The sequence below is a fragment of the Argopecten irradians genome, chromosome 16 (genome assembly GCF_041381155.1).
Source record: "Argopecten irradians isolate NY chromosome 16, Ai_NY, whole genome shotgun sequence".
Taxonomy (NCBI): Eukaryota; Metazoa; Mollusca; class Bivalvia; order Pectinida; family Pectinidae; genus Argopecten; species Argopecten irradians.
Genome location: NC_091149.1, coordinates 27,986,891 through 28,003,882, shown reverse-complemented (window position 1 = coordinate 28,003,882; position 16,992 = coordinate 27,986,891). Strand labels below are relative to the sequence as shown.

At 36.8% G+C, this 16,992-nt stretch overlaps 1 protein-coding gene across 2 annotated transcripts in view; it reads right to left on the bottom strand.

Moving 5' to 3' along the window:
• The window catches only part of LOC138311047 (uncharacterized), a 68,161-nt gene that overhangs the window by 8,835 nt on the left and 42,334 nt on the right, over nucleotides 1–16,992 (bottom strand). For both annotated transcript variants that reach the window (XM_069252477.1, XM_069252478.1), the window contains 10 exons: nucleotides 13,396–13,461; nucleotides 13,019–13,048; nucleotides 10,447–10,529; nucleotides 9,800–9,924; nucleotides 8,806–8,929; nucleotides 7,227–7,340; nucleotides 4,753–4,800; nucleotides 3,815–4,011; nucleotides 1,993–2,069; nucleotides 521–745 (listed from right to left, as the gene is read on the bottom strand). In XM_069252477.1, the coding sequence (XP_069108578.1) occupies nucleotides 521–745; nucleotides 1,993–2,069; nucleotides 3,815–4,011; nucleotides 4,753–4,800; nucleotides 7,227–7,340; nucleotides 8,806–8,929; nucleotides 9,800–9,924; nucleotides 10,447–10,529; nucleotides 13,019–13,048; nucleotides 13,396–13,461 (1,089 nt within the window). The remainder of the gene's footprint in view (nucleotides 1–520; nucleotides 746–1,992; nucleotides 2,070–3,814; nucleotides 4,012–4,752; nucleotides 4,801–7,226; nucleotides 7,341–8,805; nucleotides 8,930–9,799; nucleotides 9,925–10,446; nucleotides 10,530–13,018; nucleotides 13,049–13,395; nucleotides 13,462–16,992) is intronic.

The following is a 16,992-nucleotide window of genomic DNA, read 5'->3' as shown; positions in this document are numbered from 1 at the left end:
AGATTTTTTTGAGGCGAATGTCGCTAAAAACTGAAGCAAATTTCGCTGTGACATCTTGTTTTTCGATACACCTCTAGACTCTTGATTACGATATCAATAGACCTCGAATTTATTCATGTTACAATGCTGTACATGCGCATGCGCATTGAAAACGAAAGTCGGGAATTCCTAGAATGATGCAGAAAGCGAAAGCTTATCATTGCTTCGTCGTATTTTTAAGAAACCGTTACGAATGTCAGACCCTATATAAATTTATCGAGAAACGATATAATTAATAAGGTGTAGGTCATATAGTCATTGTCAGAATTTTTCACTCGTCCGACGGACAAGCGTGATGTCAACATTCACTCGTCCGATGGCCAAATCCACTCGTCTAGACGAGCGGACGAGTACATTTCCCCAGCCCTGATGAAAATCGCTCTGTCATTAACACTAGTGACATATGCAAAAATATTACATGGGCAAAATCACTGGATATCAGGCGATAATGTGATTTACAGACTTTATGTGTAGTTCTTACTTTTTCTTCGACTGCTTCACACTCTGAAGGTTCGGCAGAGACTGCGCAGAGATGTAAGACTTTTCTGTCATGGTATCACATGACCTGGTACATTCAGATGGACTCCGCTCCGACTGTCCTGACGCCATCTGACGGTGCTGAAGGTAATTGTCGTGGGACGTCGCAACAGGCACTCCTGTCGTCCACTGCATTTGGAGGATTCCAAAATTGGATTTACCTGTATCTCTGGATTACATAGAAACATGAATATTAGAGCAGCTTCAAAAAAGGGGCCCAAAGGCCTGTCTTACTCACCCGGATATCACAATGATTAACTTATTAACCACCAACACAACGAAAACAATTTCAAAGAAAGATTACTATGTTTCCCCAATGACAATGCTAGCAGCCAGTCTGGGGACAAGAACAACCAAAACCAACTCAAAAAGAAAAAGGCTTAGAAGGTTTTTTACGAAGGGCAGGTGAAGCTGGCGCATGGCGTCCGTTGTCTGTCCGTCCGTCGTCCATCAACATTTCCTTTAAAACGCTACTAGACATAGAGTTCTGCATGGATTCTAACAAAATTTGGCCAGAAACATCCTGGAGGGAATGTAAACAGAGTTTGTTTAAATTTTTGTTCTGACCCCCAGGGGTAGGAGGGCTGGGGCCAATAGGAAAAATAGAGGTAAATCCATTTAATCGCTACTAGCCATAGAGTTCTGCATTGATTGTAACCAAATTTAGCAAGAAACATCCTTGGGGAAAAGGGAACAGAGTTTGTGTAAATTTTGGCTCTGATCCCCCGGGGGCAGGAGGGGCGGGGCCCAATAGGAAATAGAGTAAATCCTTTATATCGCTTCTTGTCATAGAGTTCTACATGGATTGTAACCAAATTTGACCAGAAACATCCTTGGGGTCAGGAGAATAGAGTTGTATACTCTTACCAAGGGGCAGGAGGGATGGGGTCCAATAGTGGACATAGAGGTAAATCAATTAAATCGCCACTAGTCATAGAGTTCTGCATAGAATGTAACCAAATTTGCCCAGAAACATCCTTGGGGGGAACAGAGCTTTTGTAAATTTTGGCTCTAACACCCCGGGGGCAGGAGGGGCGGGGCCCAATAGGGGAAATAGAGGTTAATCCTTTAAATCAATACTAGTCATAGGGTTCTACATATATTGTAACCTAATTTGGCCACAAACATCCTTTGGGGAAGGGGAACAGAACTTGTATAAATATTGGCTCTAACCCCCTGGGGGCAGGAGGGGCGGGGCCTGATAGGGGAAATAGAGGTAAATATCAAAATTCCTTTAGAAAAGAAACAATGAACCAGTATTCAGAACATAACTTGGCATTACAAACCAGGTGAGCGATACAGGCCCTCTGGGCCTCTTGTTTTATTATCTGATGGCAGTTGATTGTTTGAATCATCAAATGAACTTAATCCACTTAATGATCTCCTCAAACTCAACTAATTTATACCAACACTTACTCATTTTTAGTCTGAACCATGAGCTTCCCTGGAATAGGCTCTACTCTGTGACGTCCATCATAGCCAATTGTGGGTCCCTGAAAGGTACGACAGGCAAAATTAACGAGCTTTGACCCCTTTAATTGAAATGAAGGTCAAGGTCATTCATTCCAATAAATTGAATAGCCCTCTACCATAGCATATGACCTACCAATATTAGGTATTGCTAATTAATGAGAAAATGAAAAGTGTAAATTCTAAAAGTTCAACAATAAGCAAATTTTACCTCTGATGACCTTTGTTTCCAACTTTAAGAATAATGTAGAGAAATAATTATTTTCTTCTTATGACTTTCATTAATCTGTTCTATTATAAAAAAAAATTAATGATTAATATGCTCAGATCAGGCCCTAATTTCCCAAAACAAAAAGCATCCAATCAAGTCAAAAGTTTTTTTCTCAGTTATGTATCAATTAAGCAAAAACAAATTTGGAATTAAGGGTCTATTGGGGACATTCAGGTCTAGCTCCAGATCATGAAGGAATCTTAGTCTGAAGCTTAGCCAATCAAAATTTTTTTTTCAGACATTAGCCTTATTGTCAGTCCCGTCAGTGTCATTTTTCAGACACTAACTTTACTGCGAAACATAACTGTAATTCTAAGACTCTAACCTTATTACAGACCCTGACAGTGTAATTTGTAAGACTTTAATTAACCTTATTACAGACCCTGACAGTGTAATTTGTAAGACTTTAATTAACCTTATTACAGACCCTGACAGTGTAATTTGTAAGACTTTAATTAACCTTATTACAGACCCTGACAGTGTAATTTGTAAGACTTTAATTAACCTTATTACAGACCCTGACAGTGTAATTTGTAAGACTTTAATTAACCTTTATTACAAACCCTGACCGAGTGTAATTTGTAAGACTTTAATTAACCTTATTACAGACCCTGACAGTATAATTTGTAAGACTTTAATTAACCTATTACAGACCCTGACAGTGTAATTTGTAAGATTTTATAACCTTATTCAACGTTATTGTAAGACTTCAATAACCTTATTACAGACCCTGACAGTATAATTTGTAAGACTTTAATTAACCTTATTACAGACCCTGACAGTGTAATTTGTAAGACTTTAATTAACCTTATTACAGACCCTGACAGTGTAATTTGTAAGACTTTATTTAACCTTATTACAGACCCTGACAGTGTAATTTGTAAGACTTTAATTAACCTTATTACAGACCCTGACAGTGTAATTTGTTAAGACTTTAATTAACCTTATTACAGACCCTGACAGTGTAATTTGTAAGACTTTAATTAACCTTATTACAGACCCTGACAGTGTAATTTGTAAGACTTTAATTAACCTTATTACAGACCCTGACAGTGTAATTTGTAAGACTTTAATTAACCTTATTACAGACCCTGACAGTGTAATTTGTAAGACTTTAATTAACCTTATTACAGACCCTGACAGTGTAATTTGTAAGACTTTAATTAACCTTATTACAGACCCTGACAGTGTAATTTGTAAGACTTTAATTAACCTTATGATATTGACTGACCCTAATTGTGTACTTTTCCAGACTCGATTACCGACCCTCATAGTGTAATTTTTCAGACTCTAACCTTATTGCCTACCCTAACAGTGTAATTTTTCAGAATCTAACCTTATTGCCTACCCTAACAGTGTAATTTTTCAGACTCTAACCTTATTGCCTACCCTAACAGTGTAATTTTTCAAACTAACCTTATTGCCTACCCTAACAGTGTAATATTCAGACTCTGACCTTATTATCGACCCTAACAGTGTAATTTTTCAGTCTCTAACCTTATTCCCGACTCTGACAGTGTGTAGCAGACGAAGACCAGCCTCGCCAGGTAGGAGAGGTAAATCAGAAGCGATGTATTGTATGACTGCTTGGCCGTTACTTTGTTTGACCTTTCCTGTGTCAAAGTCTCGCTTCACCATCTCCATCCTGCGGCGTTCTTGTGCAGTGGGAGTTTTGAAAAAGCGCTGCCAGTTTTCTGGAAAGGATCAAAGAAAAGTTAAGATTGAACCTTTTTTTTTTATTCAAATCAATTCTGTTTCTGGAATCAAAGATGATTTTTGCTCACATCATAAAAGTTGTTTTCAATCTTCTGAAACATTCTTACCACAGTCATCCTTTTTATCAAAATGTAGACCCTTCTAGGTTAATCAAGTTAGAATGTCATTTCTTGTTAATCTTTTCAGCTTTTCCCTGAGAATATCATGTAGTATTTAAAACAGCTCACAACTTTACATAAATATTGACATAGCACGAAACGTATGTAAAACATAAATGGCAATGCATGGCTCCACAGGATGTGAGAGGACCGACATAAGTAACACTACACACAAACCCCCATTTTATGACATAAACTCCAACACATCATAGCACACCACACCTCAATTATTGACCATTTAGGCAACTTATAATATATTTCACAAAATAATATGGCTTAAATTTTGGTTAAAGCAATATTTACTGAATGAAAATACAGTACAAATAATAGATATCATACAGGTTGGATTCAGAAACAAGTACAAAGTATTACTTTGTTTCCAGTTTTAAATTTTTAGAACCGGTACTGTTAAAGCTTAATAAACACAGACTGATATGAGTAAGTTATATTAGAGGATTCAAACATTTGTTGCTGTAAAAATACATCCAATCAAAGCACACAAGTCTACAAATCGAAATCATTGATTAAATCAAAACCATGTTTTTCAATACAATCACTTACTACGACGCCCCCTTTTTGGTTCAGGCAGAACATGTACCTCCTCTGATACTTAAAAGAAATAAGAGGGAAATAACTCTTATCATCAATTGCTGTCCCTTGTTTGGTACAACTTAAATTGTTTTTTGGGTTTTTTTTTTTTTAAACTCTTGATTATTTATCAGCTATAGTAATTCCACTTTTTGGGATCTAGTAAATAGTCATTGTGATATTTATTATTATTCCTTAGATAGGTATTGTGTTAGATTTGGAAGACTGTATCAATTATTTGCAATCCAAATGGTGTCTTCATAAGAATTGGATTTAATTCATATATTACATTCATTGGATTTGAAGCCATCCATTTAAACTTTCAAAAGATTTCAAGCAAGCTGTTCTATTTCAGTAGATTTGATGCCAATACTATCTATAGGAATTGATTTGAAGAATTTGAAGACAATTAATGCAATGCGATTGATTTGGAAACATGTACATCTTTTAAGGATTTGAAGTATTTGTGATTAATTTGAAGCCATTTACACAGTCTCAAAAAATCAAGCCAATTTATGCATCACAATTGATTTGAAGATATACATTTTAAGGATTTGAAGCCAATTCATGCAATGGGATAGATTTTGATGCATATTAATACCTTTAAGGACATAAAGCCGATTTAAACATTGCAACTGATGTGGTGCAATTAATTTTATACCTTAAAGAATCTGAAGCCAATTGATGCATTGCTAAAGAAGATTACCAGGCAACTCAATGATCTGATTACCTACCTTTATCACTGTCTATTCCTTTTGGAGTAGACAGGCCCGGTGGACAGAGAGAACCTGCAGACTTGACCGGGGATAAGGAATGATCTGATTACCTACCTTTATCACTGTCCATTCCTTTTGAACTAGACAGGCCCGATGGACAGAGAGAACCTGCAGACTTGACCGGGGATAAGGAATGATCTGATTACCTACCTTTATCACTGTCCATTCCTTTTGGAGTAGACAGGCCCATTGGACAGAGAGAACCTGCCGACTTGACCGGGGATAGGATTACCCGGTAACTCAATGATCTGATTACCTACCTTTATCACTGTCCATTCCTTTTGGAGTAGACAGGCCCGATGGACAGAGAGAACCTGCAGACTTGACCGGGGATAGGATTACCCGGTAACTCAATGATCTGATTACCTACCTTTATCACTGTCCATTCCTTTTGGAGTAGACAGGCCCGATAGACAGAGAGAACCTGCAGACTTGACCAGGGATAGGATTACCCGGTAACTTAATGATCTGATTACCTACCTTTATCACTGTCCATTCCTTTTGGTGTAGACAGGCCCATTGGACAGAGAGAACCTGCAGACTTGACCGGGGATAAGGAATGATCTGATTACCTACCTTTATCACTGTCCATTCCTTTTGGAGTAGACAGGCCCAATGGACAGAGAGAACCTGCCGACTTGACCGGGGATAAGGAATGATCTGATTACCTACCTTTATCACTGTCCATTCCTTTTGGAGTAGACAGGCCTGATGGACAGAGAGAACCTGCAGACTTGGCCGGGGATAGGATTACCCGGTAACTCAATGATCTGATTACCTACCTTTATCACTGTCCATTCCTTTTGGAGTAGACAAGCCCGATGGACAGAGAGAACCTGCAGTCTTGGCCGGGGATAGGATTACCCGGTAACTCAATGATCTGATTACCTACCTTTATCACTGTCCATTCCTTTTGGAGTAGACAGGCCCGATGGACAGAGAGAACCTGCCGACTTGACCGGGGATAAGGAATGATCTGATTACCTACCTTTATCACTGTCCATTCCTTTTGGAGTAGACAGGCCCGATGGACAGAGAGAACCTGCCGACTTGACCGGGGATAAGGAATGATCTGATTACCTACCTTTATCACTGTCCATTCCTTTTGGAGTAGACAGGCCCGATGGACAGAGAGAACCTGCCGACTTGACCGGGGATAAGGAATGATCTGATTACCTACCTTTATCACTGTCCATTCCTTTTGGAGTAGACAGGCCCGATGGACAGAGAGAACCTGCAGACTTGACCGGGATAAGAATGATCTGATTACCTACCTTTATCACTGTCCATTCCTTTTGGAGTAGACAGGCCCGATGGACAGAGAGAACCTGCCGACTTGACTGGGATAAGGAATGATCTGATTACCTACCTTTATCACTGTCCATTCCTTTTGGAGTAGACAAGCCCGATGGACAGAGAGAACCTGCAGTCTTGGCCGGGGATAGGAATACACGGTAACTCAATGATCTGATTACTTACCTTTATCACTGTCCATTCCTTTTGGAGTAGACAAGCCCGATGGACAGAGAGAACCTGCAGACTTGACCGGGGATAAGGAATGATCTGATTACCTACCTTTATCACTGTCCATTCCTTTTGGAGTAGACAGGCCCGATGGACAGAGAGAACCTGCCGACTTGACCGGGGATAAGGAATGATCTGATTACCTACCTTTATCACTGTCCATTCCTTTTGGAGTAGACAGGCCCGATGGACAGAGAGAACCTGCCGACTTAACTGGAGATAAGGAATGTTTGTGCCAGTCTTGTTTCGAGCGATGATGTCCTGAAGATAAATGTTAATTGTTACTTTGAACAGGTTTCTTTTTCTTTTGCAAGGATCTTTAACACAAATGAACCCTAATGTCTAAGCACTTTTTTCTCCTTGCACTCCCCACCTATTTCAATCTTCACCCTTTTTATCATTTCAGATTATTTCACATATATAATCTCAAAATTTTGGTAAATTGTTTTTGCCATCACAAACATAACATTGCAACTTATTTTACATATATTGTACTACTACAGGTCAATTTAATTAAAATGTTACTTTCAATTCTGCTCCACTATGATGCACTACAATGCACTCCAATACAAGATCTAACTAAAACTGTCGTCAGAGTGGCCGACTAATACACTCTGTTGCAAAAATTTAGTAATAACTCCATCAGTAGGAGACATTGCAGAACCCTATATAGTTTACTCAACTCTCCTTATGTCAAGGTTCTGCGTACCAAATCTTGTCAAAATCTGTTAAGTACACAGGCAAAAGTGCCATGCATGTAAATCATGCATGGCAATTTTAATGTGGTTTTCACATGAATCTCGTGCGTAAATCATATGATTTTTTTCACACGCATAATTATCGAATGAAAATTTCATGTCATTCTCATATGATTATCTTGAGATTTACATGCCTACATTTCACACATGAGAATCACATGATTTATATTTACATGTGAAAAACATGCATATGATACATATGAATATCACATGAAATATTTTACATGTCAGAATCATAACTGAATTTTCATTCGATTTTTCTGAAATTTTCAACTTTTCCTAAATTTTGATATCTTCACTCTTTTGCAATATATTATATCATTCTTCTGTATATTCTATCGCATCTGTTTTCTCGTAAACTGTGGATTGAGTGTTAGAGACTATATTGTATGGGCAGTATGTGCTCTTGATTTTTAAATGCAGAGATTTCTTATGTCAAGGGAGGCAACTAAAAAATTGAGCTATATATTAAGTACATATCCGCGTCATTCGGGATTTTCAAAGAAACAAGAACTTGTCATGAAAGTGATACCAAATATTGCTTATGTGTAAATACATGCATAAAACCCCTCCTATAAAACATATGTAAGTTATATTTAAGTGTATACGTGGCGCTTATTGGACAAAGTTGTGTTAACAGACAGACGGACAACCCAATTCCAGTAACCCCCTCTTAACTCCTGTTCGGGATGACCTCAACACGACCCTTGTGGTTAGCCAATCAGCATGTCACTTATGAAATCTTCGGTGTGATTGAATCTCCCGGAAGTATAAACGGCTACCAATATATCCTGTGATTCAAGGTCAGTGGTCTTGCTGAGGTGACCCAAGTGAGGAATTGTTAGATCTTGTATCGGAGCAGAATTACAATTCTAATTTTAATTAGATTGTATTATAGTAAATAATTGATAAATGAAAATGTTCCTCACTAACTCATGATGAACACACTTATCTATAATGGCTATTACCTTTCTTGATGACAGCCGTCTCCATCCCTGATTTACTACTGAGGACCTCGGAGATTTCCCGTCCTATACCCGAGTCCTGTGTACTCATTGTCTCCAAGGTTGTGTCTGCTACCTTCTCTCCAACCTAACATGTGATACAAATTAAAATTAAAAAAACAATGTATCATGAGCATCAATTAAAAAGTTGCTTTGGAGGTGCCCCAGCATAAAAAATTCCTATATGGCTTATTAGATGTAGTTATAAAAAACATAATATTGTATCAATTATCTCCTCTTAGACCAACATTTGACAGTCAAATTTACAGGCATATTAATTATCTCCCTTTAAACCAACGTTTGACAGTCTAATTTATAGTGACATTAATTATCTCTGCCTTTCACCACCTGATAGGCTTACACTGACACACTTATTATCTCCCTTTACTTCCATCATATATCTCCCCTTACACCTACCTGACAGACTAACACTGACACAAATTATCTCCCCTTACCCTACTCCTGATAGCCTAACAGTAACACATTAATTACCTCTCCTTTCACCCACCTCTGACAATGACACACTAATTATCTCCCCTTACACCTGCCTAACAGACTAAAACTGACACGAATTATCTCCCCTTACACCTACCTGACAGACTAACATTGACACAAATTATCTCCCCTTACACCTACTCCTGATAGCCTAACAGTAACACATTACTTACCTCCCCTTACACCCACCTCTGACGACACATTAATTATCTCCCCTTACACCTACCTGACAGACTAACACTGACACAAATTATCTCCCCTTACACCTACTCCTGACACCTACTCCTGATAGCCTAACAGTAACACATTAATTACCTCCCCTTACACCCACCACTGATGACACATTAATTATCTCCCCTTACACCACCTACCTGAGAGACTAATACTGACACAAATTATCTCCCCTTACATCTACTCCTGATAGCCTAACAGTGACACATTAATTACCTCCCCTTACACCTACCTCTGATATGCTAGCCGCCACATCAGCAGTATCGCCATGGTGACCGCTGTCTGTAGGCTCTATGACACCATCCATGTTGAACTGTCCCATTCGTTTACTGGTCACACCACCAAACTTGTCATGCACTGCAGACAAAGTGATTTAATATATTCAAGAAATGCTGCATGGATAACTATTGACAAAATGATGATTAAAATTGAAGAAAAACTATGTTTCGAGATCCTGATAAAAACTATGTTTCGAGATCCTGATAAAAACTATGTTTCGAGATCCTGATAAAAACTATGTTTCGAGATCCTGATAAAAACTATGTTTCGAGATCCTGATAAAAACTATGTTTCGAGATCCTGATAAATACTATGTTTCGAGATCTTGACAAAATGTAGGTTAAGTACAATTTACCGTAGATTAGTCTCACCTTCGAGTGATTGTAACATAATCCTTTGATGTGAAGTTTTGGACATCATTATCACCGGAGGGTTGTACTTATCTACAGTAAATTGAACTTTACTGACATCGATCTGGGATCCCAAAACGCCATATTGATAATGTTGTCTAAAAAAGAAAATAATTCACTAATTAAAAATAGCATTTGATATAAATAACTATATAAATAACTACCGAAATGTAACCCATTTCTGACTTACATTTGCGACCACTACCTGGTCTGATATAGGCAGGATATCTCTTCTTATAATAGTTGTACATAGCCGGGTCCTTTGGATTGAAGCTAATGAAAGAAAAAAAAAATAAGTATAATGTTTTCCTCCAATTTGACACTTATCAAGATAGAACAGCTGCCTAATATTTGAGGATCATTCTGAAATAAATCAATCATTATTTCAAAATTCTTAAAACAATGTTTAACTTATCTATTATCTTGCTCATGTACTTTCATGAATTATTTAAGAAATCAAGCTAAGTGTACTTGAATATATATATATATAGGAAATGAATAGGACCAGATTGAGAATGAATGTTGTATGATGTTCAATCTTTAAGCAATACTGATTAAAGACACGAGCCATTGCAGACCCAAACAAAGTTTCTCTTTCACTGAAATATTCCACTTAAAAATTCAGTATAAAATTTCCTCGATTAAATTCAGAATATGGCTGTTAAATGCAAAGGTTATAATGGAAAGAATGTGTTATATCAAGTCAAAATCAAAAGTTAAAAATGATTTTTCTGAAGTCTAATATTGAAACAACGCTACGTTTACACAACATGTAGATATACAAGTATGAACACATTTGAGGGAACAATATTGAAATATTAGTTATGTAATGAGGATGTACATGTAAGTAATGTTCATGATGTTGATGGCTTGGTTAATTAAATATATTAGTACAACAGGAAAGCAGGTTCGTGGTAAATACTTTACAGAACAATGAAAACAGAAAAAGCAGTTCAGCAAAGGTTATATAAATACAGCAGGCCTTATTGTACTAAGATACTGATCAAGGCATTAATACTGATAATAAAAACTATATTAAATCTATATCAAGCCATGGAGGATAATTATATCATACTGTTTATGCAAAACTACAATTTTTGTATTTCTGTAGCTCGGATGGCGTATGATAGCTAAAGTGTGCTCGACTGTGTTTATTTGCCAGTGTGTCAAGTCCCTGTGCAATGTTATGTGTCATCTGTCCTTGACTGTCACCTGTAATACATGTTTTCTGTCTGTATTTTCTCGTGCAATGTTGTGCTGTTAGGTATTCTTTGTTGTGATTGGTCTATAGTCTGGTGTTGAGTATGTAAGTGGGAGTATAAAGGCGAGAACGGGGCAGAACGTTGGATTAAGTTCCTTAGACTGCCATTAGTATAAGTTTAATACTATTGGGAATGGTTACTGTTAGGTTTGTTATGTAGGTGCTGTATCCTTGTCAGTTGGCTGTATAATGTTGTCTCATTCGTAAACGTTGTAAATACTAATGTTACATGTAATAAATTATAATTGAGTTTCTGAGTCTTGTTCTCCTTCAACCAGACAGTACACCCACTGAACCTGGGTTGACCTTGGGGCAGGAGCGATATGGGGAGTTCGAAATAGTGTCGACCTCCCTATCCCTCTTGTTACATTTACACATAACAGCTAGAGTTATTTGCTCTTGAAAGAAGATATATATATATAGCTATGATGTGTATTGGTGAGTGATTTTAGGAGGAAAACAGCACATTGTTATCAAAATGCAGCTACCCTCATGAACTCTACTATGAACAGACACAGCCCCAATAATGCAGACGTTGATATTGTTCAATCCAGACAGCTTTGTCAGGGAACAGATTTCATCAACAACTAACTTTTAAGTCATTAAAAATAGAATCCAGAAAATTCTCAATCCGGATGGTTAGGGCTGGGGACAGAAGTGTTCTGATGATTAGGGGACCACTATATATCAAAAATGTATTAATTTAGGGAATTATTTTCAAAACAACTAACAATTGGATAAGAGTACTCCTAGATATCATTTAACAGAAAATGTATTAATCACTTCAACCTATTAGTTGATTGCTCTATCGCTTTTGAATTTGTGAAGAAATGAGACTACATTTCTCACTAATAAATTCATAATGAGGAACAGTTAAATGAGATATGAAAACTGTATTCTTTTTAAATGTTAATAAGACAAAAAGAAGTAAGAAAATAATATCAGAAAAGGTTAGCAAGTTTAGAAAGGGCTAAAATTAAGTTAGTTATTTGCTAAAGATGCTCCATCGCTGACAAACAGTATTTTTTCTCTATCAAAAATAGGAGCAAACAAATTAGTATTTTTCTTCAATTAAAAAAGTTACTTACTTTACACCATTACCACCATTTAAAAGTTTGAGCTTCTATGTTTACTTCAAGATAAATATATTAATTATTGGGCCTCGAAAAAAATGTGGCGCTATGCTTTAAATGGAATAAAGTACTGATTGTGCATGCACCAAAATTAATTATTTAAATTATTTAATATTATTGTTTGTGTTAATTAGATATACATATGTATACATGATTAAACACCAATTATTGTTCAAACAATGAGTATTGTTTATGCTCTGTTGGCGATTAAGCATCTTCAAATAGTAAGTTATCTCTCGGTTCATATAGGTTATTCTAACATGAGGGAAAGAAATGAGATTAAGATCATAGTTATGAAGACATTTAGACAACACCGATGACTGTTAATTAAGAGGGTCGTTAAGACATCAATGATTTCTAAGCTTTACCCATCATATTCTTCTTCTTCCTCATCTGACCTTGAACACAGGAATCAAAATATTGCAATATCTACAAACAATACCCTTTTTTTCTAGTTCAGATAATTTTTAAATCATTGAAATATAATCCAAATTTTTTCTCTTCTTTTTTAAGGAAGGACACAGTAAATTAACTTTTGTTTTTGAGAATTCTAGGATAATATTAGAAAGGTGACATGTATCTTGAGGTTTACTACTGAATTAACTCATATTGATATGAAATTCTATTAAGTTTTCAATCATATTTACCTATCAAGCAGATTCAAAAAATCAAAACCACGATAACTTCATGTTTTTAGCTAAAATCACTTAATTTAGACCCCAAGTATTTTATAATCTGCACTTACATGGAGTTCCGGATATTATTAGACTTCCGTGGGGTAGCAGAAGGCGGTATTTCATCTTGTGATTCTCTGAAAAACACAAAAACATTAGATACATTTAAGTAGAAGTCATAGATAGATGGCACTGAAAAACAAAGGATTCTGTCACCTGTTGACCCTCTGTGTACAAGGTATTGTAGCGTGATTGGATTGGGACAATCATCGGTAAACAGGTAGCGCAGTGGTAGAGCATTTAGCTAGTGTTTGGAGGTCTTGGGTTCAAATCTCCTTTCCTGTTATATACAGTAAATATTACAGTGATCTTAACTTATTTTTAGTGACAGTTACCTTAATTTGTAGTTAACCTTTTGACCCCAAATTGAATCCAAAGATGTGTGTTTATACATTCTTAAGTTATAGTTATTATAAGATAATAAGATAGGTCACCTGACAATTGTATAGGATATAGCAGTGAATTTAATTCTTTACTGATTGTGGGAAACAGATCAGTTGTTTGATCCCCATAAAATGAAACACTGCTAGTGCTAAACACTCCACCATGCAACAAGATGGGACTAGTGCCACTCTACAAAAAATGGAAATTACTTTATATTCATTGCAAAAAGTCTGATATTGTAACCATACTACATGTAATGGGGCAAGAGAAATGTGCTGCCAGCCAGACTCAAAACCACAACCCCAGACTTACTGGTCCGCCACTCTACTGACTGAGCAAAAGGGAAGTTCACTCTAGTGCAGAACTACATAGAAGGCAATCATATCATAAATTCTTTTTGTACAGTCCTTACAATTAACAACCTGGTACTCAATAAACCTACCTGAAGTTGTTATATATACAGTTGAGAAGTATGAGTCTGGATTGCCAGTCCTCATTGTCATTCTCGGGGAAATTCTCACGTAACATCCACTGTCTCACGAGCTTTTTAGTCTCGTTATTATCCCTATTGTGCCCCGCCCTCTTACTGGTATAGAGAGTGTCCATACTGTATACCGTCTCCCTAGGGTCTTCAACTAGGTAGGTATACATTTTACATCAAACTACACGACATCAAACGTGTGACAATATTCCTGTTATCTCTAATATATCTGGTCCTTAATGAATCACACACAAAATCAATACCATTCCTTAACTAACGAAGGATGACTTCAAAGGAATTCTGATGCTCGAAAATTCCTATTGAATTACTTCAGGACATTTTTTTGTGATTAAATCCAAAGAATCGATTAATTGATCCATCTCATATGATTTCTGCTTATTTTACAAAACTCATCAGACATAATCCAACGTTTCCAACATACAACACAGCTGTCATGTAACTTTGTGGTTATGTAACGAAGAAGACTATCTTAAATGTTCCTAGTATATAGATGTTGGGTCCCAACAACGACACAATATGTCAAAGATCCTTTCAAATCTCAAACCATAGCAACTACACAATCCAGTGAAAAGCCAGTATGAATAGTTAATGAAGGGTTTTCCTATGTAGAGTCTACCATCACTGGAGAGTCGACATTGTGATCAATTAATCACCTTCTCGGGTGCCTCCATCTATAGGTCATGATAAAGATTATATAAATCTCTTCATTTTTAAACCAGAGATATTAAAAACTATAATGACAGGCAAAACAGCCGTTACAAAAAAAGTTTGCATCCCTGTGATTGAAAAGGACTGAAAGCATGAACGCTGTTTATTGTTAATGTTTATATACCTGGCTATTGTTTACGGACTGATGAATGCCATGTCGTGTGAATACACCTGTCCATAAACGACACGTTGGGGATTTACTTAGCAACCAATAAGAGTGGCAGCCATTATGATACGGTTCTGATGTCTATTCATCGCCTGACAGCATAAGTCAAACACTCAAAGACTAAGATCCCTAGCTGTTTAATGTCGGGGAGTTGGTGAGCATCAATGGACAGGAAAATGGCTAATGAACATCGAGGGTCTGACATACAGTAAATAGTCTTATGATATCTTATCTTGTTTAGTTGCGTTGGTGATTTAAAGACAGGTTGTGTGGTATGAAAAGCATTTTTGAGTCTGTGAGTGTTTTGTAAGGCTGTGATATGTTTGTGTCTCTTTGTGATAGTGAAAATTTTACTTAGTACATTGAAAATGCTATCTCACTGAAGTATGCTGGAAAGACACTGTTACATGAGGCGAGTGGTCCCCTTAGGTGTAATCTTGAAGGCTGTGTCATGTCTTCTAGCAATATGATATTAAAATAGGACGCAAGTCTAATCAACCAAACTAAACTTCTGACTTAAATCACAAGTAAACTTGCAACAAATAATTGCAACAGGGAAATTGAACTTATGTGATCATGACAAGTCATTTTGATTAAGAATTGATCAAGCCTCAAGGTTATAACTCCCCCCCCCTCTTCTAGAGCCTGAGGCTACACACTAACCTGTGCCTAATTAAGTTTTGATAAACCACTTCCTCCTATTACTTATAAACATTTTACCTACATGTTAATCATTGATTGGAGGTAAGCATGAAGTCACCTGAGAAATTGCTTCTATTGATCGATCAGCGACTGAGACTTACTTAGGTCTGGGACATTAACCTTGGGTGTATAGAACAATGATTGATGTAGATTTTATAAAAATGTCGAGTCTTGAAATTAATGAAGTGGTTAATCATCTGGAGTGTATCAATCAGTCAGCTGTATCAAATTTCAATTAAATCTATGTACATATATAACTACTATGTACATGTAGATGCCAATAGCTGAAGCATGCCCTTCCACAATTCCCAATGTTAGCTCTATATTCTTTCGACAGCCGCCAGGATTAGAACCCGACTCAATTTTGATAGAAGGTTATAACAAATGCCATTTATGAAAGCAGTTTGCATCCAGATTTCGGTTTGATGCCATTTTCACAATAATAACAAATAGTACACACTGCAAACAAGCAAAAACAGTCATCGGAAGACCCCTAAAGGTCACCACACATGGGTTATGAGAAGCAGAAACCTGCGCGTGGGACTTCCGGATTTAGACTTTTTTTTTTTTTTTTTTTTTTTTTGTTATTTTAAATCAGTACTATTTTCCCCTATCTTTTCCCTTTCTCTCCATTTTCTCTTCTTTGATGTCTCTTCTATCGTTTAAGACCATCTGCATATCCGTATCTTGATAATTAAGCTCAAAACAACAGGTTTCCGGGCACACACTAAAGTCCAGATTTCAGATCTCAATTTTTGACTTATTTGGGCATGTTCAAAGGTGATTTGTGACATTGCTAATGCATTGACCGAATCAATATTGACATGTTATGTAGTGATGAACACCTCCTTTTCAAAAATCACATATTTAGTTTTCAAGGGTCTCAATGGGGCTCCAGAATGGTGCAGGAAAAGGGGCAAATGCATAATTACGCATAAATAAGTTACGGCCGCCCAAAGGATATAACCTATCTAGCGAGACTGGACGGGATTGATTATCAATGATAAAGTAGCTCAATTGGTAGAACATTCGGCTAGTGTTGGGAGGCTCCGGGTTTAAGCCCTAGCCTGGTCGCTATATTTTGTCTGCTTCTTGTTACATATTTGTATACATAACTCAAAATTCAGAGAGCACTCACCAATTAGC